Below are 24,795 nucleotides of genomic sequence, written 5' to 3'. Positions count from 1 at the left end.
CTATGTTAAGGGTCAGTTGCCACTCCCTGCACCAAGTGCCTATCCGCTGCAGATCTTCCTGCATTTCACTACAATTTTCTAATGCTGCAACTTCTCTGTATATTACAGCATCATCCGCGAAAAGCCGCATGGAACATAACCATATAATTCACAGTTCTTTCGGAATAATCTGGTACGTAAGGAACAGGCACTGTCATTGTTTTAACATGCCATATGATCATTTCATTTCAACATGCGGCGTTATTTAACAGTTACATTGGTACATTGTTGTTGTTCTAACCAACACAGGTTTCTCATCTGAAACTTGGCCATGGAGTGACTGTTGGGACCACAAATTAGGCCCTTATATATCCTCACAATAATAGCTACTGAAACTTCACATTTTTTGATGTTTAATTTACAGAACTTACAGTTAAAATTTAATTCATTAAATTAGCTGAATACACTGAAAAATTCCATCTTTTAACAATTTCTTCTACTACAAGAGTTGGGCCAAATTATTTGTTTAAATCATAAAATAACATATATAGTAATGCAAACAATACTCAAGACAAAACTGTAAATTACTTGGGGATTAATTAAGAACTGGCTTTGCTAACATGTTTCCGACTAGAGTGAAATAGATACTTTAAGAATACTAGCATTTAATCTTCCAAATGTTTACAAATATTACAGAATTTATAATTGTTTACATGTCAACAACAGAATTTAAGTTATGAAACAATTACTGATTTCCCCTATAACAAAAGATACTAACTAGAAATAGTCAAAATAAATGAGAAAATCAACATACATAAAACTAAGCACAAAATTAGATCTGGTATTATATTATTTAAAACTGAGGGCCAACCTTTCTTTCTCTTTTTTGAAAATGCAGATTATATTCATGTATGTTAATGGTAATTAGTTAAAAGATAAAAAATGAATTCTAAGGAGGCAGATGGCAAAACAAGAGAGGAAGTAAAAGTATCACAGCTTGCATCATCACAATGCCACAAATAATTCTTATTATAAGTTTATGTACCAGGAAAACTTTAGCTTGGCTTGATGTGTTACCCTAAAGGATAATCCCATATTGTAGTGCTTCGAGAATTTCGGGGTAAATACTAGAAACACTTGGCTCTCCACCGTCTTGAACACCCGATATTTTAATGACAAGGGTGAGAGATCTTTCTACTGCGCCACACATGTCTGTGTGTGCAGAAAGGACAGCTGTCATGAGGAGCCAGGAGCTGTGTCAGACGAGCGGCCCTGGCAAGTGGTTACAAGCAGCACCCTAGAAGTTATATCAAAACGTCAAAGAGTATCTGGATAATGTTCCATGGTGTGTGGTGTCATGAGGATTGTTACAGAGAAAAATGAAAAATGTTTTATTTAGAGGCTGATATTCTCTGTTGTTTGACTTACTAGGAGTAAGAACTGTTTTGACAAGGGTTATTAAAGCCAAAAGAGACTGTAGTGATATATGTGAAGTACTAAAGTTTTCCAGACGGGGTTGATTTGCGAGACTTGAAAGCGTATGTGAAACTTGTGTAGCTGTTTTATTGTGAGGAAGAAAATATAACAGAGTTGATATGAAAGTATTCAGAGAGTAAAGTGTAGTGGAGTAGTAGTTCAGTATCATTTCCCTAACCAGCACAAAATCTTCGGAGAAGAAGCATTGTGAAGATTGATGCAGCCGTCTGCCCTGAGAAGATCGGCTGCACACAATACTTAAATCACCCGCGAGAGACATGTGAGTCTTGCACCCAGTATCACACAGTCTCTGGTCGTCAGGAAAGCATTAGAATTTAACATTATGGAATGAAAGTAAGCAGAGTATGTTGGCTTTTTAATTTTTATATCCCCTATGTCTGACAAAGTTCACACTGCTAATAGAGATTGTTTTAGGTGCTTCAGCAGTTCTGTGTTGTGCTCCTCCCAGTTTGAATTTATTATCAAGCTATAATCCCAAGAATTTAACACGGTCTACTTCTTCTATCTATTTGTTGCCATATTTTAGGCATATATTGGTGGGAAACCTCTTACAAGTTCTGAAATGCATCTCATGTGATTTTTCAAACTTTACTGACAAAGAATTGCCTAGGAACCATTTATTAATGCCCATGATAGTTTCACTCACTGATCTTTCTAAGACTATATTTGGTTTGCTAATTATTGCAGTATTCGTATCACCTGCAAACAAAACAAACTTGGCATCTGGCAATGATCTGATGGAAGGTCATGAATATATACAAGAAAAAGCAAGCGCTGTACGAAGGAACCTTCTGGGATGACACATGTAATTAGTCCCCAGTTGGATGTTATCTGATTTGTGCCTCTTTCCTAATGACACCCTTTGTTTTCTGTCAGAGATACAAGAATTTAACAATTTTGCAGCATTTCCTGTTAACCATAATATTGTAATTTACTTCAAAGGATACTGCGATTTACACTGTCAAATGCCTTCAGATCACAAAATGTACCAGTAGCCCATAATTTATTGTCTGATGAATTAAGTACATCCTTGCTCTATATGTAGATACTGTTCTCAATATCACAACCCTTTAGAAATCCAAACTGAGACTTGGACACCATATTATTTGTTGTCAGATTGTAAACAAGGTGACTGTATATTACCATTTCTAAAATTTTTAAGGAAGCTGGCAAAAGTGAAACTGTATGGAAAGTGTGTGGTATTTCTTTATATCATTTCTTGCAAAAAGGCTTAACTTCAGCATATTTAAACCATTCAAGAAAAGATCCACCAATAAATGACTGGTTAAAAAGACAGCTTAATATGTTAATAAACTCAGCACACTCATTAATTAACTTCATTGATATTTTATCATAACGATTAGATTTTTTCAATTTTAAATATTTTATGGTGGACATTACTTCTGCCTGGGTAGCGAAGTCATATTCAAGTTAGTGAAGTTACGTGTACTCTCTGATCTGCGGTACTCCAAGGCAACATCTATTGCACGTGACAAACCCATCTTTCCAGTAACAGTTATGAAATGTTTGTTAAAAAAGTTTTGCAACACTCTGTTACCAATGTATCATTTACTCTTAATGGTATTTTCCCCTCTTCATGTCTGGTTCTACCAGTCTCCTCCTTCACTATATCCCAAATTATCTGTATTTTGTTACCTGATGTGATTATCTTTTTCAGGTGAGTCAGGAGAAAAGGTACATGTTTTGTCGGAAGATTGCATTACTGATTCTGAACAAAAAACTTGATGTGGACATATGCCCTATTCTGAATGGTTTCTGAGATAGAATACTTTTAATGTACATTTCTATTTATTTCCTGCATTATTCATTGTCATTGTTTATAACATACCACAGTAATATAGAGGAAGTTGAGATGAACATTTTGATACAGGACGCTTTTCATCTAGCAAGTCGGAAAACTACCACAGATTGGCCTCCAAAAAGTACCTAACCTACAGTGCATGCACATCATACGAGATTTTCAATATTCCCACAATCTGTCTGTGTAAACTGTTAGCCCTAGACAAAAAATAAATAGAGCCTTTTTGTAGCAAATTTAATTTAGTTTAATTGTGTACTGAGACACATTTTCGTTGGAATGTGTGGTTTTTTGAGTTATTACAGAAAAATGTACAAAAGTTATATTAAATGTGTTCTATCTCAGAAACCATTCACAATAGGGCACATGTGCATATGAAGTTTTTTGTTCAGAATCACTAATACTATCGCATCTCAAAGCGTGTACCTTTCCTCATGACTCACCCTGTATTTTCTTTGATGTCTATAATACCACCTTTAATATTTTGTAATATGTCTTGTAATGTGCTATAGCATTAACATCACAGTTGTTTCCTACTGACAGATACAGTTTCCTTTTTCCAGAATGAAATTTTCACTCTGCAGTGGAGTGTGTGCTGATATTAAACTTTCTGGTGAGTTAAAACTGTGTGCTGGACTGAGAGTCGAACTTGGGACCTTTGCCTTTCACGAGTACTCTAGACTCTAGAGCACTTGCCTGTGAAAGGCAAAGGTCCTGAGTTCAAGTCTCAGTCTCATACACAGTTTTAATTGGCCAGAAAGTTTCAGTTTCCTTTTTGTTTTAATGATACCTTTATTCCTTGAGTAATACATGTTTTCTTTGTCGTCTCTGGTTTAACTTGAGTAAGTTTTGGGGGAAAACAAAGATAAAATAAGTACTTTGTTAATAAAAGTGTTGTATTTTTCATTCATGCCATTAGGCTGTTTACATTGCTCCAGTACATATCTTTAAGGAGTGTCATAAAATAATCAATTTTTGGGTTACTGACCAGCCTCTTGAATTCAGATTTAATAGACTTTATATCCTGCTCAGTATTAACATTTAACAAAAGTAACTGCATGTCACGGTCTGAGATGCCATTGATTATTGGTTTTGTGATATTATTTTGTTGATTAGATCTTCATATAAAGATACTATCAATGGCTGTTTATGAGCAATTAGCTACCCTAGTTCAGAAGTTTACTGTAGGAATTAAGTCAAATGATAGTGTTGCTGACTAATAAATTCTTGTTTGGAATTTTTTAAAGAAATTCTATGTTAAAGTCACCAGCAACCACTATTTATTTGTTTTTTTGTTGGTAAATAGGCCTGTTGAGCTCCAAGGTGATTTATGAACAGATAAAAATTAATGGCAGGCGCTTGATATAAACTTGCTATTATGAAGAATTTATTATGAAATTCTACTTCTGTTGCACATGCTTCCATATGCTGGCCTAGACACAATTTCTGAATGTCTATGTTCTTAATAAGACAATTCCTGATGAATGTGACAGTTCTTCCTTTCTATTTTATGCTATACAAACATGAAATGCTAACCTAAATCCTGTAATACTCAACTCATCCATACCAGTGGTCAAACGAAGTTCAGAGAGGCAGATTATGTCAACTGGGTTTAATGACTAATTCATCCATGCAGATAATTAGTTCATTAATTTTAATTTTTAGCCCTCAAATATTTTTATGAAACAGAGGTAGCTGACAGTCCCCACTGATTGAGTTAAAAGTGGGTGGAAATAAGATTTCTGCTGATGCTGAAAATTTTTAACCAACAGCTGTTTGTGCTGATGCAATATGCCAGAATTATGTCATTTGGTTTCTTTCTCAAAGTGAAGGTTTGTTTCAGTCTTAACCTTTCTTAAAACCTGGTTTCTTTCTGTCCTAAAAAAAGGTTCTCAACCCTGTAGCCACTGGTATTTTATCACTCATGATAGTAATTCCCCCCCACCCCCACCCCCCCCTCCCACCCCCACCTTAAATTTTCTGCTATTAGCAAAGCCAGTTTACCCTCCACTTTCCTGTTGAGGTGAAGGTCATGCCTAGTATAATCCCACCTATTGAGAGAACCAACAGGAACCACACCAATATGTGACCCTGCACTTGACATAAGCAGCCATTCCTACACCTGATTAACTCTCATGACTGAAGAGATCAAATGAGGTTGCTCATAGCATCTGAGAGCAGATACAAACTCAACATTGGTATGTCTTGATGCTGACACAAACTTATCAGAGTCCTGATTGTACAACAAGAAGAGTTCAGGATTAATCAAACAATTGAAACTCCAGGCTGGAATGTCAGTAATACAAGCAAAAGATAGACTGTTACTCATTGTATAGATGACAAGCTGAGTTGCAGACAGGCATGACAAAAAGACATTTACACATTAGCTTTCTGCCAAAGCCTTCTTCAGAAAAGAAAACATGTACACATTCATTCAAACAAGCAAGCAAACCACACGTACACAACTGCCATTTCCAGCAGCTCAGACTGGAAATCAAGCAGATGGGGGTGGTAGGGTATGGGTGGGGGGAGAGAAGAGCTCTGTCTGGAGGAGGAGTGTGCAGTGACTAGACTGCCAGCAGGTGCAGTGTCAGGAGGCTGTGGGGCAGGGAAGTGGGGAAGGGGGGAGGGCAGGGGAATGAAAAAGGAGAGGAGTTGGAAAGGGGAAAGACAGGCGGGTGCATTGACAGAGGGCAGCAAAAAAAGAAGATGCCCAAGGCCTAGAACAGGTAGGAAGTCACAGGACAGAGGGGCTGAAAACTGTTGGGTGGAGGGACTGGGGATGACAAGTAAACATAGGTTGAGGTTGAAACGGAGACTGTGTTCTAAGGATAACTTCCATTTGTACTGAGTATTGTGCCCCTGCGTGGCTAAACAGCTGCCACACAAACTTGATTAATGTCCAGTTGAACCATACTATGTGGTTAATAACTGGGGCAATCTGACCAACACCGATTATATTGGCTTCCTCTGTTGAGCAACATTTATCCACCCAAAATCTGCAGAAGTGAGGCATTGCTTAGGGAACACTGAAGGCTATAAGAGAACCTGGAATTACCCGTACACGAAGGTTTACCCGGTTTACGATGAAATAAACTTCATCAAGAAACCCACCATTATGGCAAGCAGAACAGCTAGATGACAGTAATACCAGGGTGGGAGACCCGTGGGACCAGAGCAGTCAACTTATTGAAAATCCTGAAGAGTATGAGTGGTTCTGAAAGTATAACTGTGATACTGCTGGCACAGAACTCGACAGGAAACTGTGTGTCAAATTAAACCGAGCTCGCACTGGCTTGGACGATGCGCAGGCACTCTTTACAAATGGGGTGCTACAGAGTCTCTGGTTTGTGGCTGTGGGTCTCTGAAGCAGACAACCAAGCACATTAGAGATGAATGCCCCTTGCAATCCTACCAGAGAAGTTGGTGTGACCTCATGAAAGCTGATGATACATCTCTTTTATGAATTAGGAACCGAGATACTGACATTTAGTTAGTTTTATAAGTAGTTTTGTATTTTCAGGTTCCTGTTATATATAGTATTACTAACGTTATATGCCGATAATTTTAGAGTGCATGTGAGCCATACAAATAAAGAAATAAATAAATCCCCAGGGTGGTCTAGTTTGCTCTTGGCCACAGTTTGGTGGTGGACGTTTTCCTGGTGGACAGTTGGTTGGTAGTCACCAACATAAAAAGTTATGTAGTGGTTTCAACAGAGCTGGAATATGACACGGCTGTTTTCATACATGGTCCATCCTCTGACAGGAGAGAAATAGGATGTGCTGGTTGAGTGGACTGGGCAATCTTGCATCTGGGTCGTCCACATGGTTTTGTCCCTGTGGCAAGAGGTTCTATGTTACAGTTGCATTCCAGTCCAAGCTGTCAGAGATTTTCAAAGATGGTTTTGGCTAAAACTAATGTGCTAGTATTTTTTCATTGTGCCTGTCTGCAAATTGACACGTTGTCTTTTTGGTGTGTAGCAATCTATCTTTTGCTTACATTGCTAGAGTCGAGGATTATATATGCACCAGGCTCAACATAATCTTGTCATGAAACTATTGTACAACACAAATATTTCAGAACCTATTCTTATTACTTACTTAAGTACTTTTATTTAATTACTTTTTGTCTGCCAGCAGACTGAAGTAATTAAGTACAGTGATATACACAGCCACAATGCCAGGTCCAAGAGTAACTACCTCAGACAAAGAAAAAAATTCAAAATGATTAAATTAATGGACTGGCATGGTATGACAAAGCGCTACAGTCACTGGAAACATGTATCCACAGACAGTTGAAATGAAAGATAAAAATATTTTAACTATTAGAAAACTGCATTCATGCAATTAATTTTGAAGCAAGCCTATTAAACAGTAAGGACTCACTCATGTACAAGTAATTATAAAGTCCATGAAACATATTACAAAACTGGTACAGGTAAATGGCTACTAAACAGAATGTAACAAATGATATAGAATATGAAAGACAAACTTCCGAATTTTTTTTAGCATGGTGCCAACAAATTAGTTTCGAACACTGCCGACTGGGGTGCCACCAAATGTATTGCTGAAAATAATGGCAAACCAGGCAGAGAATGCATTTTATATGCTAGCTAGTAGGGAATGTACAAAGAGCTTTCCATGGCAAGTTTCAAAAAACACCACCAGTTTAAAATAGTGCTATGAAGTAATATAAGAAATTTGAGGAGTATGGTTGTTTCTGGCGTGCAAAATGCTCAAGCTGACCAGGCATGTCAGAACAAACAGTGGACCATGTGAGGGAAGTGATGTTGGGAGGTTTTAAAAAGTCTACCTCTCAAGCTATTGCTGAATTGAACATCCCTCAGCCAACAACATGGAAAACCTTTTGTGAGTCATGACAAGGTTGCCTGTTAAACCATGTGCAGTTCTGCACTGACATGCAGAACCATCTTAAAAATAATGTTTTCACAAACAAATTAAATTTCTGTTATGAAATGACTTATCTTTCTGGAAAGGTCACCCCACACAACACATGCACACGGAGGGGGGGCAGAGAATTGACATAAGACGTTGAAGATGTCTGGGATTCTGAGAAACTTAATGTGTTCTGCATAATGTCCAATAACGTAGTCTATGGATCCCTCTTGCTTGTAAGAGAGCTTTCAATGGTATTCTATTTTGTCATGCTATAATTGTGTTTCATCTTGAAGCTGATAACAGGGATTTCATTTGTCAACAATATGGCACCCCTTCTCATTTCCACAATTGTGTACGAGATTACCTGTATGTTATGTTACTACATTGTTGGAGAAGCCACATTGCAGCAGGTGACCTGGTGCAACTCATGTGGCCATCACCATTGTCAGACTTGATACCTTGTGTTTTCCTCTTGTGGGGACATGTCACCACAGAACTTCAAAGACAATACCACATTGCAGCAGCTGTTCTTACCATGATTCCTGATATTCTGGGTTGGATAGGGACATTGTTAGACTACCAATTAGATGTGTTCCACTTGATAAAAGGCGGACACATAAATATTTATAAACATTGTGCCTACAAAATAAAATAAAATAAAAAATTTAAAAAAATCAGAGTTTGTCTTTCACATACAATATCATTTATTATGTTGTTCATGGCTATTTATCTGTATCTATTTTCTGAAATATTTTATCAACTTTATGATTACATGCAATCCAGATTCTTTATTTTCAAGCATTTTTATAATTAAATAAGACAGTTTAATAAAATTTGGGATTTACAGCGTGTGTTAAGCTAATGATCCCTATAATACTAATGCATGTAAAGACTATACAACTACTACCTGTAACACTAAGGACCATATGTACAATGTTCGCAAAAGCCATGATGATTCCATCCAAAAACATAAATAAATAAACAGGTAACATGATCATAAACTCACCTTTGGAAGGGCTTTTGCTGGCTTTATTTGCATTCCTCCAACCTGAATTGTGTTTGGTGTCAGTGGTCTTGGAACTCCCATACTTTCATGAGTGTTTACAAAAAGCAAAGAAGCACTTCTGTGTAATTCCTCAACAGAAGGTAAAGAGTGTATGTTTCTAAAGTTAGAATTCATGATATCTTGCTGAGTTGGCAAATAAGAAAATGAACGCACCAGTTCACCTAACAAGCTATACACACTGTTGATTACTCGCTGCCTGAAATTCATGTTTACACCAAAATCTAGCATAACATCTGGAACATAGGCATATGCACCAGGATTGCCAACAGGGTTGCCAATCAAAAATGTTAGGGCATTTGGTGTCTGATATATGATACTAGCATTATACTTGTAAGCAAATCCAAGGAAACATTCTGTGAAAAATCCATTCATTATAAGAAGATCAAATTTTTGATCATGTGAGATAATTAACTCCTGCACTTCTGGTACACTAAGAGCATTCTTGCATAGCACATTTCCTAGGTCCTTCAAGTAGAAAATCAAAGGAAATGGACTTCTTCCACCCATTTCAAATAGTGTGATATTTCCATGAGACTCTGTAAACAATAAAATTATATTAGTAATAGGTTATTACAATACAAGACAAAAAATAACTTTGCTTCACATGATAAAGAAAAATTTACTTACTTATCATGCCACCAGCAAGATTTAAGGAAATAATCCTTACATTGTTGGCATGAGACGACTCTGGGAAAGGGCTAATAATTGTTAAATTATGTCCTTTCTCTGCTAACTCATCCAGCAATGGTTTTACAAAACCCACATGACTCTTGCTTGGAAGTACAGTAATTGATAGTATGTTTGCTCCCTGACATTGGTTTATGATTTCAATCAGTAAGAAAATGTGTAGCCAAAGGTTTTGCATCTGAAATATGAAGACACCAATATCACTAACTGACAATGCCAGATAAGAAAAGAAAATTTTAGAAAATTAGGTATTACAATGAACTACCGCTGAACGTTTGTGACAAGGTAAATTACATGCAGTACTGGGACTTGAATCTGGATCCCTGTCTTTTTTTTTTGGGCAGTACACTTTCCAGCAAACCTCATCTCTGCCAGATATTAAAAGCAAAAATACGTTCTGTTAAATTGAATGCATACAAAAGATCTTAGAATGAAACCTATGTCAATTCTCATCCCAGTTACGACATGGAGGGTGGGGAGAAGTGTATGCAGAAATAAATGTAAATAAAATGTTTAATAAGTTCATGACAATATTGTGGAAGTATTTCCCAAAACACTGCATTTGACTGGAGCTAAAAAAATTTTAAAAGAAGTTATTGCCAGAGGAATAAAAAAATGCGAAAATTGATCCAGCTTTTTCAGGATTTTACAAAAATTACAGGAGACCTTATAGGAAGGTATTGCTACCTGCAAAAGAACTTACAGACAGTAAAACATTACTGATGGCAAATAACAAAAGCAAAGCAATCTGCAACATAATGAAACAGGAGACAGCAGATGTTGGACAAAACATCTGGAAACACAGATTAAAAGCAAAGATGTTCAAATCATCAACCCAAAGGAACTAGCAAACTTTCTGAGTGAATACTTCTGTGGCATTGCTAAGAAACTGCAAGAGAAACTTCCAGACACACATGTTCTGCACCACAGGACCAGACACCACATTCACTGGCGCTCTTTCCAACAACAGAGAAACAGGCGGCACAAGTAATACACCAATTAATCAATAAAAAAATCCAGAGGATTAGATGAGATCCCAGTCAGTGTCCTTAAGAAATATATGAACAACATGAAAATCCCATTAACAATAACAGTTAATGAATCTTTCAGATCTGGCTGCTTTCCTGTATAACTGAACAAGCAAAAGGTTGTAATGTAGAAAACCACAGGCCAATTTCTTTGTTATCTTGTGTATCCAAAACTATAGAAACCATAATGAAAAATAGACTAATGAAGTATCTAAGTAAAGACAACCTTCTCAGCAGTGGACAATTTGGTTTCAGCTCCGCAAGAGGAACAGAGTTGGCTATAGCACAATTTTCTAAAGTCATACTCGAAGCAGTAGACAAGGGTGAGAATGCAATGGATCTATGAAAGGCATTTGACATAGGTGACCACAGAATTTTGCTACACAAATTAGAACTATAAGGAATTAGCAGTACAGCAAAGAATTTGTTTAAGTCATACTTGAAAAACTAGTGCAAAGAGTTGAAATCACATACATTTCAAAAATAGCATCACATCCAAAACATATTAACATATTAATACAGGCATACCCTCAGGGAATTATATATATATATAATGGAAGCAAACATTCCACGTGGGAAAAATTATATATAAAAACAAAGATGAGGTGACTTACCGAACAAAAGCGCTGGCAGGTCGATAGACACACAAACAAACACAAACACACACACAAAATTCAAAACCCAGAATCCCCCACAGAAGAACCACAAAAGTGCCCCACTTGTGACAGGATACTTTCCGGGACTGGACCAGACTCTGAATGTGGCTCTCCAGCAGGGATACGACTTCCTCAAATCCTGCCCTGAAATGAGATCCATCCTTCATGAAATCCTCCCCACTCCGCCAAGAGTGTCTTTCTGCCATCCACCTAACCTTCGTAACCTGTTAGTTCATCCCTATGAAATCCCCAAACCACCTTCCCTACCCTCTGGCTCCTATCCTTGTAACCGCCCCCGATGCAAAACCTGTCCCATGCACCCTCCCACCACCACCTACTCCAGTCCTGTAACCCGGAAGGTGTACACGATCAGAGGCAGAGCCACGTGTGAAAGCACCCACGTGATTTACCAACTGACCTGCCTACACTGTGATGCATTCTATGTGGGAATGACCAGCAACAAACTGTCCATTCGCATGAATGGACACAGGCAGGCAGTGTTTGTTGGTAATGAGGATCACCCTGTGGCTAAACATGCCTTGGTGCACAGCCAGCACATCTTGGCACAGTGTTACACCGTCCGGGTTATCTGGATACTTCCCACCAACACCAACCTATCCGAACTCCGGAGATGGGAACTTGCCCTTCAGTATATCCTCTCTTCTCGTCATTCGCCAGGCCTCAATCTCCGCTAATTTCAAGTTGCCGCCACTCATACCTCACCTGTCTTTCAACAACTTCTTTGCCTCTACACTTCTGCCTCGACTGACATCTCTGCCCAAACTCTTTGTCTTTAAATATGTCTGCTTGTGTCTGTATGTGTGGATGGATATGTGCGTGTGTGCGAGTGTATACCTGTCCTTTTTTCCCCCTAAGGTAAGTCTTTCCGCTCCCGGGATTGGAATGACTCCTTACCCTCTCCCTTAAAACCCACTTCCTTTCGTCTTCCCCTCTCCTTCCCTCTTTCTTGATGAGGCAACAGTTTGTTGCGAAAGCTTGAATTTTGTGTGTGTGTTTGTGTTTGTTTGTGTGTCTATCGACCTGCCAGCGCTTTTGTTCGGTAAGTCACCTCATCTTTGTTTTTATATATATATATATATATATATATATATATATATATATATATATATATATATATATATATATATATATATATAATAGAGGGAAACATTCCACGTAGGAAATATATATCTAAAAACAAAGATGATGTGACTTACCAAATGAAAGTGCTGGCAGGTCGACAGACACACAAACAAACACAAACATACACACAAAATTCAAGCTTTCGCAACAAACTGTTGCCTCATCAGGAAAGAGGGAAGGAGAGGGAAAGACGAAAGGATGTGGGTTTTAAGGGAGAGGGTAAGGAGTCATTCCAATCCCGGGAGCGGAAAGACTTACCTTAGGGGGAAAAAAGGACGGGTATACACTCGCACACACACACATATCCATCCACACATATACAGACACAAGCAGACATATTTAAAGACAAAGAGTTTGGGCAGAGATGTCAGTCGAGGCAGAAGTGCAGAGGCAAAGATGTTGTTGAATGACAGGTGAGGTATGAGTGGCGGCAACTTGAAATTAGCGGAGATTGAGGCCTGGTGGATAACGGGAAGAGAGGATATATTGAAGAGCAAGTTCCCATCTCCAGAGTTCGGATAGGTTGGTGTTAGTGGGAAGTATCCAGATAACCCGGACGGTGTAACACTGTGCCAAGATGTGCTGGCCATGCACCAAGGCATGTTTAGCCACAGGGTGATCCTCATTACCAACAAACACTGTCTGCCTGTGTCCATTCGTGCGAATGGACAGTTTGTTGCTGGTCATTCCCACATAGAATGCGTCACAGTGTAGGCAGGTCAGTTGGTAGATCACGTGGGTGCTTTCACACGTGGCTCTGCCTTTGATCGTGTACACCTTCCGGGTTACAGGACTGGAGTAGGTGGTAGTGGGAGGGTGCATGGGACAGGTTTTACACCGGGGGCGGTTACAAGGGTAGGAGCCAGAGGGTAGGGAAGGTGGTTTGGGGATTTCATAGGGATGAACTAAGAGGTTACGAAGGTTAGGTGGACGGCGGAAAGACACTCTTGGTGGAGTGGGGAGGATTTCATGAAGGATGGATCTCATTTCTGGGCAGGATTTGAGGAAGTCGTATCCCTGCTGGAGAGCCACAGCCAGAATCTGATCCAGTCCCGGAAAGTATCCTGTCACAAGTGGGGCACTTTTGTGGTTCTTCTGTGGGAGGGTCTGGGTTTGAGAGGATGAGGAAGTGGCTCTGGTTATTTGCTTCTGTACCAGGTTGGGAGGGTAGTTGCGGGATGCGAAAGCTGTTGTCAGGTTGTTGGTGTAATGCTTCAGGGATTCCGGACTGGAGCAGATTCGTTTACCACAAAGACCTAGGCTGTAGGGAAGGGACCGTTTGATGTGGAATGGGTGGCAGCTGTCGTAATGGAGGTACTGTTGCTTGTTGGTGGGTTTGATGTTGACGGATGTGTGAAGCTGGCCATTGGACAGGTGGAGATCAACATCAAGGAAAGTGGCATGGGATTTGGAGTAGGACCAGGTGAATCTGATGGAACCAAAGGAGTTGAGGTTGGAGAGGAAATTCTGGAGTTCTTCTTCACTGTGAGACCAGATCATGAAGATGTCATCAATAAATCTGTACCAAACTTTGGGTTGGCAGGCCTGGGTAACCAAGAAGGCTTCCTCTAAGCGACCCATGAATAGGTTGGCGTACGAAGTGGCCATCCTGGTACCCATGGCTGTTCCCTTTAATTGTTGGTATGTCTGGCCTTCAAAAGTGAAGAAGTTGTGGGTCAGGATGAAGCTGGCTACGGTAATGAGGAAAGAGGTTTTAGGTAGGGTGGCAGGTGATCGGCGTGAAAGGAAGTGCTCCATCACAGCAAGGCCCTGGACGTGCGGGATATTTGTGTATAAGGAAGTGGCATCAATGGTTACTTTTTTTTGGGGGAGTAACGGATTGGGTAAGGATTCCAGACGTTCGAGAAAGTGGTTGGTTTTTTCTGGGGGCCTTGCTGCGATGCTCAACATAATGTGTATAAGAAAAAAATCTTAATCTGTACATCGTAAACAGCACAATACATGACCATGGAACCAAATCCAGACACTTTACATCCAAACAGAAGAAACAGCTCAAAAACCCGAAATAGTGTATTACACTGTAGAATAAAATTTTATAACAGACTGTCACAGGAAATAAAAGATGTAAATGTTCCCCACACCTTTAGCTGAAGGCTAAAAATTGTTCACTAAATAATAGCTATTACATTGTAAATGAATATTTAAAACAACTGTAGATAGTAACTTATTATTCATGAACATTGTACTATGTAACAATTTATGACATGATTAGAAAAGTAAGACTAAGTATGGGAGCTATAAATACTGTAAGAGGCATGTTTATTTTAATAAGAAACACTTTAAAAACATTTGACAACACCCATCAATGTATATTGTTCTATGGATGAATAAATCAATCAATCATGAAACAGCTCGAAGTTTTGTTCTAAAATACTAAATTTTCTCTGTCCGTTCTGCTCCATCAGTGCTCTTCACACTGTATTCTTCAAAGTTCACCTTTTATAGGCAGCTTGTTCGTCAATCTTCTCCCTCATGATCCAATGTTATCTCTTTAAATTCTGCTGCGTAACCACTTCTTTGACGAGAAATTTGGGCAGCTCTCTGAGAGCTGAACACAACCCAGTTTCCTGCAAGTTTCTATCCAAAGTGATAAACTTCTTTATATTACAATGTAACTGGATAAATGAAAAAATCTACTCACCAAGCAGCAATAGGAAGACATTCATATATAAAAGAAAGGTTTTATGTGTGTAAGCTTTCGCAGATAGTGACTTCTCCTTCTGGAAGAAGGTTTGAAGGGGAAGGAAGAGGGGTGAAGAAAATGGACTGGAGAGGTTCAGGAAAAGGGTTAGAGTTCAGAAAAGTCACCCAGAACCCCAGGTCAGGGGTGACTTACCAGACGGGACTTGAAACCTGCGAGCTTAAAGGTGGAAGACAGGCTAATACGTAAGACAGAGATTACTATTGAAACATGAACAAATTAATAAGAGTGAAAAACTAAATGCAGTGTATGTAATAGAAGTAGGAGAGGGACGGGAAAAAAACAGACAGATCAGAAAATAAAAGTTGTAGGAAACTAAACAGAGTCAAGAAAGGAATATTTTGAATAAATGCTGAGACAGAAGGAATTAATTTAAAGGTGGATGGTGAGAACCATGGACATGTTGTAGCACTAGTTCCCACCTGCAGAGTGCATAGCAGTCATGTTGTAGAGCATGCTCTGCAACAGGATATTGTGTGTTGTTGGTATACACCTTCTGTCTATGCCCATTCATCCTACCTGATAACGTGGTATTGCAGAGCATGCTCTACAATATGACAAACACGACGTCAGTACCCGTTTCACCACACATGCCATCTGGATTCTTTTCCCGAACACCAGTTTCTCAGAACTTCACAGATCGGAACAAGTGTTACAACACGTCATTGGTTCATGACACCCAACTGGCCTTAATTTACATTAAATTTCTCCTGTCTCAGCATTTCTACATAGTAATTACTGCTTTCTTCACTGCATTTTAGTTTTCTACATCTTTCATTTTCCGACCTGTCTATTTTCCATTGTCCCACTCCCAGCTCTATTACATACAATGCACTGAGCTTTTCACTCTTATTAACTTGTGCGTGATGTTTCAGTGGTAATCTCTGTCTTGCATATTACCACGCAAAGAAATGTGCTCACACTTGAAAGCTGCTTGCATTAGCAGAGTGCTGTCATCCATGAGACTGCGCTTTGAAAGAGCAAGATTTTGAACTTCCAATAGAGCACACCACAGGTGAGTGCCTATTTAAACTCTGCTGCACTATGTTCGCACTTAGTTATCCTGTGATTACTGCTTCTTAACATTTGCCTTATCTTACTATGTCCAGTGTAAGTTACGGTGATTGGCATATACGCCACAGTCTAATAAAGCTGTACTAACATTCTTGTTGGTGTTGTGTGTCCAAGTTAAAACACAAATGACAATGATGATTCCCCCCCCCCCCCACCCGCCCGTGTGTTTTTCAGTCTCTGGTTGGTCCTCCGTTATGACTACAATGTATGATGGTGCTATTGATGAGATTTTTTACAGCGGCTGGTTGATCAGCAAGGGGTTTCTTGAATGGTGTTGCAGCATCTCAGTCAACAGCAAGAAGCATATGACACAGTGCAACCAATCAAACCCAGGTATTGCAAACACTTGTCCTCTTTTGGCCAGTTCATGTCCATCTCAATCTACATCAACTGCTGCATTGCCCCTTGCACCTCCTGTTTTGCCTGTTGCTAACCTGGTCAGGGTTGTCCCCCACCATTTTTGTGTGCTTCCCATACTTCAACAGGCTGATCACAAACAATGTGATGAGCCTGTTGAAGAATGGGAATCATACAAAAAATGGTTGCAGCAGCATTTTCACATATTTTGATTGACTGATTTTATCTTATGCTATGCTTTCTTTTTGTCTTGGTTATTGCCTTGCACATATCAAGTCCTTTGCCAACTGGCAACCCTGCAGGTTCCATCTTCACTCTCTTTTGATAATATGTGCAACCTTCTTTCACAATACTATTGTAAACAGATGCACATATTGCTGTTTGAGTTGACTTCTATTGGTACCACAATTAACTGGAACATTCCTTTATGACTCGGGCAGCTGAGCTTCATGGTTTAAGTTGTCATCATCACTTTGTCACTGATGTATACGAGTTACATGCTGAGCAAACAGTTCATGATGCAATCATTCGGTTGATTGCCAGTCATGGGGTTTGTGAATGGGCCCTCCAATTTGAAAACCCCTCCCTCTCCAAGATTCTGACTATTGCACAATCATTTGAGGTTTTGAGGGTTGTGGGTTCTGAAATTGAATTGTGGTGTGAGGTTGCAGAAGTTAACTGCTTCCACCTCCCATTTATCAGATGGTTCATAGGGGGACAATATGGTGGCAGCAGTCTGCGTGCAAGCAAAACATCATGGCAGCCAGCCCACTTCACAAGGGCTGCCATGGCTGCAGCAGCAGCACAGCAAGCCCAGTAAGGAACTACAATGCAAGCTCTCCACACTCCCTCTTGTCCATCATGTTTTGTCACTCATGATAGGTTGGGTTGTCCTAAGCAGTGGGCCACTTGCCACCAGTGCAACAAAACGGGCCACATTGCTCCTGTTTGTAAAGCAAAATTTCAACAGCCTATTGCAGATGCTTACATGGATGTCATTGTGTATTGGCAGTCTTCATTGTGCCCAGTAAGCTTGTTATTGATGTTGAGGTTTATCAGAAGGTTTTGCACATGCAAATCAACACTGTTGCTGCCGTGTCACCACTTAACTTGCAGTCATACATGGACTTGGGTTCTGCTCCTTTAGCGCCAGTGTCACATACATTAGTCGCCTACAATAAACAAAGTATTCTCATATTAGGTAGTTTCTTGGCCCCAGTCACATATAAATCTGTGGTTGGCCCACTGACTTTTCTGGTGGTGAACAATGCGTGCACCAAAAATTTGTTTGGTTTGGATGCCTTTAACCTTTTTGGGTTTACTATTTCTGATGAAGTTAATCTCATGTCTGATCTAATGCCTTACACACAACTCATCTCTTTATACTTTGAATTTTCCACCTGTTTTCTGTGGGTTTGGGCTGTGCCAAAAATTTCAAAGTCCACATCACCATGAAACCTTTGGCCAAACCCCATCTCTTTCAGGCTTGCCTGGTGCCAAAGGTGCTCTGTGACCAAGTCAAGGCAGAGCTCGACTGACTCATAGCCTTCCAGGTTGTCCAACCATCACATCCAGCAAATGGGCTACCTCCTTAGTCAGTGCCAAGACACCATCAGGACAGTAATGCCTTTGAGGTGATTTCAAAGTTTCTGTCAATGCTCAGACTATCTTTGACATGCATCCCTTGCCGTGCCCTGGCAAACATTTTGCTAAGCTCACAGGCGGTCAGTATTTTTCCAAGATTGACCATCTGGTGTGGCCAGTGCCCCGGCAATTTTTTGACAGTTCTCGAACAGTTCACAAAGTCTGTGCTTGGTTGTGACAACCATCTTGTTATATTGTGGTCTCCAGCTCCTCCACTGCTGAACATCTCACCAACTTACATACATTCTTTTCAGTGTTACAGGCCGCTTGGTTAAAATGCCACTTTTTTCAACCTTCTATTGTCTATCTTGGGTTTGAGGTTTCAAGTGCTGACATCAAACCCCTTGAAGTCTTAGACACATTACTAGATGAGAATATGACTGGAGATATTTTCGTGGAGCCTCCAGACGTCAATATGGAAGCAGATGAGGATTCACGAGATGAGAATGAGGTCAGTAAATATGTTACTTTCCATAAATTCACAATTTTGCAATTAATGTTTTACATATCACTTACTAGTGTTGCATATATCATTGATAATTTATCATCTTGGCAGTTAATGACTAATGCAGCAGTCAGACTTTCCAAAACTGAAAGACAAGGCATCGATTATGACACGGCCACTTTGGCAGGACCTTCACCTTTGCCTGACCCAGCTCCACATTCTATTCTACCTTCAACCAATGGTGGTGCTATACCAACCCCTTCATTGTCAAACATAGTGAAATGGAGCAATGAAAGAGAAGTATGTTCAAACAAATTTCGGGCTTGCAGCCGGTCGTCGTTCAATACTTCGCACGATATTTCAACTGGGCACCTGCCAGTCATCTTCAGGTGACCCATCGCAGACTGGCGATAACGTCCTCTGCTCCGCAATATATAGCGTACTGTAACTAATCTGGGCATGCATCGAAAACTTGATAGTTGAACCAACACTGCCCGCTGGCAGCGCCCTCGCTGGTGGAATAGCGGAACTCAGTCGCCCTCTGCGTTGCTATTTGCCACGGCCGTCGACGCACTCTGTCGTCTTCGATTTGAGCAAATTGTGGAGATGATGGGATTCCATGCACTGTCCAGTTGGTAGCCGCTGTCACGATTTAACAGATTTTCCGCCAGTTGTATTTTCATGGATTCTTTAATAATGGAGTCCCAGAAAGACGTTGCTGTGGACAAAATCATTCTTTTCTCGTACTCCATTGAATGTCCAGTAGAAATACAATGTTCAGCAATAGCGGACTTGCTTGGCTGCAAAAGGCGGGTGTAATGTTGATGTTCAGTGCAACGTTCTTTCTTGAGATAAGCTATCTAGATCTGAGACAGTATGAGCTCTATGAACAAGTGTTTTAAGCAAACTCATGGTTTGCGATGGGTGATGGCAACTCGATGCTTGCAGGTACAAATCAGTATGAGTGGGCTTCCGGTAAACTGAATGCCCTAGAGAACCATCATTCTTCCTTCGAACCAGGACACCCAAGAAAGGGAAACAAGAGACCATCAAGAGGTTAAAACTACATGGTTGTGTACCTCCAAGACTGTATGGCCTTCCAAAGATTCATAAAGAGGGTCTTCCTCTGCATCCAATAGTGAGACCTTTCGTAGACAAGTGCTCACATCACATACGAAACTCAGCTGATTTTATCAATAGACTGGGGGCTCTTCGTCTTAGCAATGTAGACCTTCTAGTAAGTTTTGATGTGGTCTCACTTTTTACAAAAGTTCCTCTTGCAGATTCTTTGACACTGATTGGTAACATTTTTCCTGTTGATATCACTGCTTTGTTCAGGCACGCACTTTCCTCAACTTATTTTATGTTTAATCAAGAATATTTTTAACAGACTGACGGTGTCGCCATGGGTAGCCCCCTGTCTCCTTTGGTCGCCAACCTTTTTATGGAGGATTTTGAAGAGAGAGTGCTTGAATCAGCTGCCCTGAAGCCAACAGTTTTTTGGTGGTATGTGGATGACACTTTCATAGTGTGGCCTCATGGAGAAGATAAATTAATGGAGTTTCTACATCACCTCAGCTCCATTCATAGCAACATCCTGTTCACCATGGAAATAGAGAAAGATGGTTGTTTGCCTTTCTTGGATGTCCTGGTTCGAAGGAAGAATGATGGTTCTCTAGGGCATTCAGTTTGCCGGAAACCCACTCATACTGATTTGTACCTGCAAGCAGCGAGTTGCCATCACCCATCGCAAACCATGAGTTTGCTTAAAACACTTGTTCATAGAGCTCATACTGTCTCAGATCTAGATAGCTTACCTCAAGAACTCGCCCATCTGAGGACAGTATTCAGCGAAAATGGGTACTCCATCCGACAGATTAACAGGGCACTAACAGTTAAAACTAAGAAACAGGAAGTGAATAAAGAGGAGAACATGCTGGAACAACCTTTAGCTTTTCTTCCTTTCGTTGGCAACACTTCGTTTAAAATAGCAAGAATCCTCCGAAAATTTCAGGTAAAAGTGGTTTTCCGCCCACCATCGAAGATTGCGGACCTTGTGGGATCAGTTAAGGACAATCTGTTACTACGAAAGGCCGGAATTTACAAGATACCGTGCCAATGTGGTATGGCTTACATAGGTCAAACCACACGCACCGTGAAAGAACGCTGCACTCAACATCAACGTTACACCCGCCTTTTGCAGCCAAGCAAGTCCGCTATTGCTGAACATTGTATTTCTACTGGACATTCAATGGAGTATGAGAAAACAATGATTTTGTTCACAGCAATGTCTTTCTGGGACTCGATTATTAAAGAATCCGTAAAAATACGACTGGCGGAAAATCTGTTAAACCCTGACAGCGGCTACCAGCTGGACAGTGCATGGAATCCCATCATCTCCACAATTTGCTCAAATCGAAGACGACAGAGTGCGTCGACGGCCGTGGCAAACAGCAACGCAGAGGGCAACTGAGTTCCGCTATTCCACCAGCGAGGGCACTGCCGGCAGGCAGTGTTGGTTCAACTATCAAGTTTTCGACGCATGCGCAGATTAGTTACAGTACGCTATATATTGCGGAGCGGAGAACGTTATCGCCAGTCTTCGACGGCTCACCTGAAGATGACTGGCAGGTGCCCAGTTGAAATATCATGCGAAGTATTGAACGACGACCGGCTGCAAGCCCGAAATTTGTTTGAACAGTCAATTCACTGGGAAAATTTTAAAATTCACAAAGAGAAGTATATCCACCAAAGTGAATAAATGGTGCAGATTTTGACATTGAATCCTATACTTCATTTCCTGAAGTTGATTATTCTAAATACAAAAGTATGTCTACCTTGGAGATCTCTGAAAGTTTCATAGACAAGGAGATAATTAAGCATTTAGTTGATGAAACAAGACACTATGCATTGTTTATTAACTGTCCAGATCCAAATATAACAGCTGATAAGATTAAATGCTTCATTGCGATTTTGTTTGTTAGTAGGTACAATATTCTGCAATCTACACAATATCACAGTGATAGTAATAATGACATGAAGGACCGAGCTGTGTGTAACTCCATGAGGCAGGATAGATTTCAACAAATCTGTCAATTTTTGTACTGTGCCGATAACACCAAAATTGACCCTAATGATAAGGTTTGGAAAATCCGTCCAGTTATGGAATTGCTAAATAAGCAGTGTATAGATACTTTTGTACCTGAATAGCATCTGCCATACAACAAATGTATGGTTACACATTTTAGCTGCCATGGTCGCAAGCTGTATATTTGAGGTAAACCCATACGATTTGGGTACAAAATATGCAGCCTCAGCACTAAGAATGGCTATTTAGTTAATTTTAAACTTTACCACGGGAAAGGTCCAAAAGCAAACACAGAGTATGGGAAAGTATGTGGAAAGGCAGTGGGCCCCTTATTGGCACTACTTGATGAAATTCCAGAAGAGAAGAGGGAGTTATATTACACATTTTTCCATGGATAATCTGCTTTCCAGTTCTGCACTTCTCTCATTTTTAAAATTCTCTGGGTACTCAGCCATTGGAACTATAAAAGAAAATAGAATTCCAAAACCTACCACTTTAAAGTAAAGGCTATTTTTCCAAGAAAGATCGTGGGTACTATGAAGAGTAATTGAGAGAAATGATGAACTGCTGTGCGCCTGTGTCATGGTAGTCACAATGATCTCCTCCTCATGTGGCACCCAACCTGTTGCTACAGTTAAGAGGTTTTCTCAGATAACAAAGAGGAATGTGGTAATCCTGAGGCCTCAAGTAATTCCAAAGTATAGCACGTACATGGGAGGAATAGACCAAATCGATCAAAATCTGGGATGCTACAGAAATGGAATTCATAGTAAGAAATGGTACTGGCTCCTGCTTGATGCAGCTATGCAGAACAGTTGGATTCTGTATAATAAATCAGGCAGCCACAATTCAAGTGTGAAATAAAAAATGTGCTGTTATGTAAATCCCAGGTCCTTCCCAAAGAAGCTGAAAGATCATTTGCACCAAAGGCTTTAACTGATAACCATGTATCTGATTTCATAAATCTGACCAGATTTGTAATTTTATTCAACACATAGAAGAGAAGAAAAATAAAAAGTATGTTGGAAATAACTATAAGTCAATTGTACAAACAATGTGTTCAAAATGTAAAGTAGGATTATGCGTTGAGTGTTTCATCCTGTTTCATTCATGCTAGATGCAGGACATGCTGTTCATCTACTAATTCATTTACTGTATATGCACTGCACTCTAAAGGATTAATTATATATCTGAGTATGGTCATACACTACTTATATTGACCGCTTATGTAAATACAGAATATTAGCTCCTGTAAGCACTCAGTGTTGCCATATGACAGTGGCATTTATTTTGAAAATTAAAAATTTGATAATTATTTTTATACAGCATTTCATTTCCTTAATTAGCCTTGAGATGTAATAAATTGAAAAATATAAAAAAAATTTAAAAATTTAATTACAGCACTACTGGGTTAACCCACTGTCCCCACACCCTCCACTTAACAGTTCCCCTTCCCATGTCATATCACCCCTTACTATTTCACATCTCCATGTCACCATCATGAGCCACTCCCCACTGGCTCTGGCATTATTGCATCACATGCCTAGAAAATGCATCCCCCACCCCATTCTTAGTAGAATACCAGCTGCCTCTCTCTGAGCCAGTAGCAACCCACCACCAACCCCTCTTCCTGCCTCTTGCCTCTCTCTCCCTCTACCCAGCCCACCCAACACAGCCCTACCCTACCCTAGTCCGCATGTCTAACTGTGTTGTGCATCCAGCCAACATGGGCATAAGCCTGCTTGTGTGCGTGTGCACATGCATTCTAGTTCAAGAGAGGATTTATTCTGAAAGCTAGCAAGTTTTCTCTCTTTTTTTTTGTGTATGCCTGTTGAAGCCTCAACATTTCCTTTCATCAGTTAAGTGGCAAGCTGAGCAAATATAATTTTCTTCCTTGTGACCTGTCTTGTCATAGTCAAGTTCTTTATATATTTGCTTTAATTAGAACTTTTAAGTATTACAAATATCCAAATATTACAGTATTTTCTTAAGCAGTAGCTTACAAAGCAACCAAACTGTAGTGGGTGACTGTTTCCATCATGAGAGCGACCTCGAGTGGTGTATGTACCATGCCATACTGTGTTTGAAGCCAGTTGGTGGCATGAGGAGCAGCTCACTACATGAAAAGATATCTTGCACACTGACAGAGATTGGGGATGACCCAGCAAACCGGCCCCAAGCAGTCATAATTTTAACACACTGACAGAAAAGAACCTCACCACCTTTAAAAAATTAATGTAAAGTAATGAAATTTCAGGAATACATTTGTCTAGGCAACATTCCGTGGAGGCAGTTACTGAACTATGTGGGAAAAAAAAGTAAATTAGTTACAAACTATGGTGTGCACATATTTTATTCAACATGTAAACGTCACTAAAGACATTTGAATTTACGTTATGACATGTTTGATATGCCTGCCATCATTGGTGATGATGTGGTGGAGACAAATAGGAAAATTCTGCATGACCCACTAAAGTGTCAGAACAATGATGCTGTCGATGACCTCCTGAATGATTTTGTTTTTGTTTTGAGGTTATTGCTGTACACCTTGTATTTAATATAGCCTCACAAAATGAAGTTACATGTGTTCAGATCTAGACATTATGGCAGCCAATTGAGGCCCATGCCAGTGGCCTCTGGGTACTCAAGAGCCAGAATATGGTCCCCAGAGTGCTCCTTCAGGACATCA

The 24,795-nt window shown here is 39.9% G+C and overlaps 1 protein-coding gene across 1 annotated transcript in view; it reads right to left on the bottom strand.

Moving 5' to 3' along the window:
* The window catches only part of LOC124550035 (UDP-glycosyltransferase UGT5-like), an 80,744-nt gene that overhangs the window by 38,983 nt on the left and 16,966 nt on the right, over positions 1–24,795 (bottom strand). The window contains exons 2-3 of the mRNA XM_047125282.1: positions 9,890–10,127; positions 9,203–9,798 (exon numbers count right to left, since the gene is read on the bottom strand). Coding sequence (XP_046981238.1) covers positions 9,203–9,798; positions 9,890–10,127 — 834 coding nt within the window. The remainder of the gene's footprint in view (positions 1–9,202; positions 9,799–9,889; positions 10,128–24,795) is intronic.

The sequence above is a fragment of the Schistocerca americana genome, chromosome 1, assembly GCF_021461395.2.
Source record: "Schistocerca americana isolate TAMUIC-IGC-003095 chromosome 1, iqSchAmer2.1, whole genome shotgun sequence".
In the NCBI taxonomy this organism is placed as follows: Eukaryota; Metazoa; Arthropoda; class Insecta; order Orthoptera; family Acrididae; genus Schistocerca; species Schistocerca americana.
Note: the sequence above shows the minus strand (reverse complement) of the source record. Positions and strands in the feature narration are given on the sequence as shown.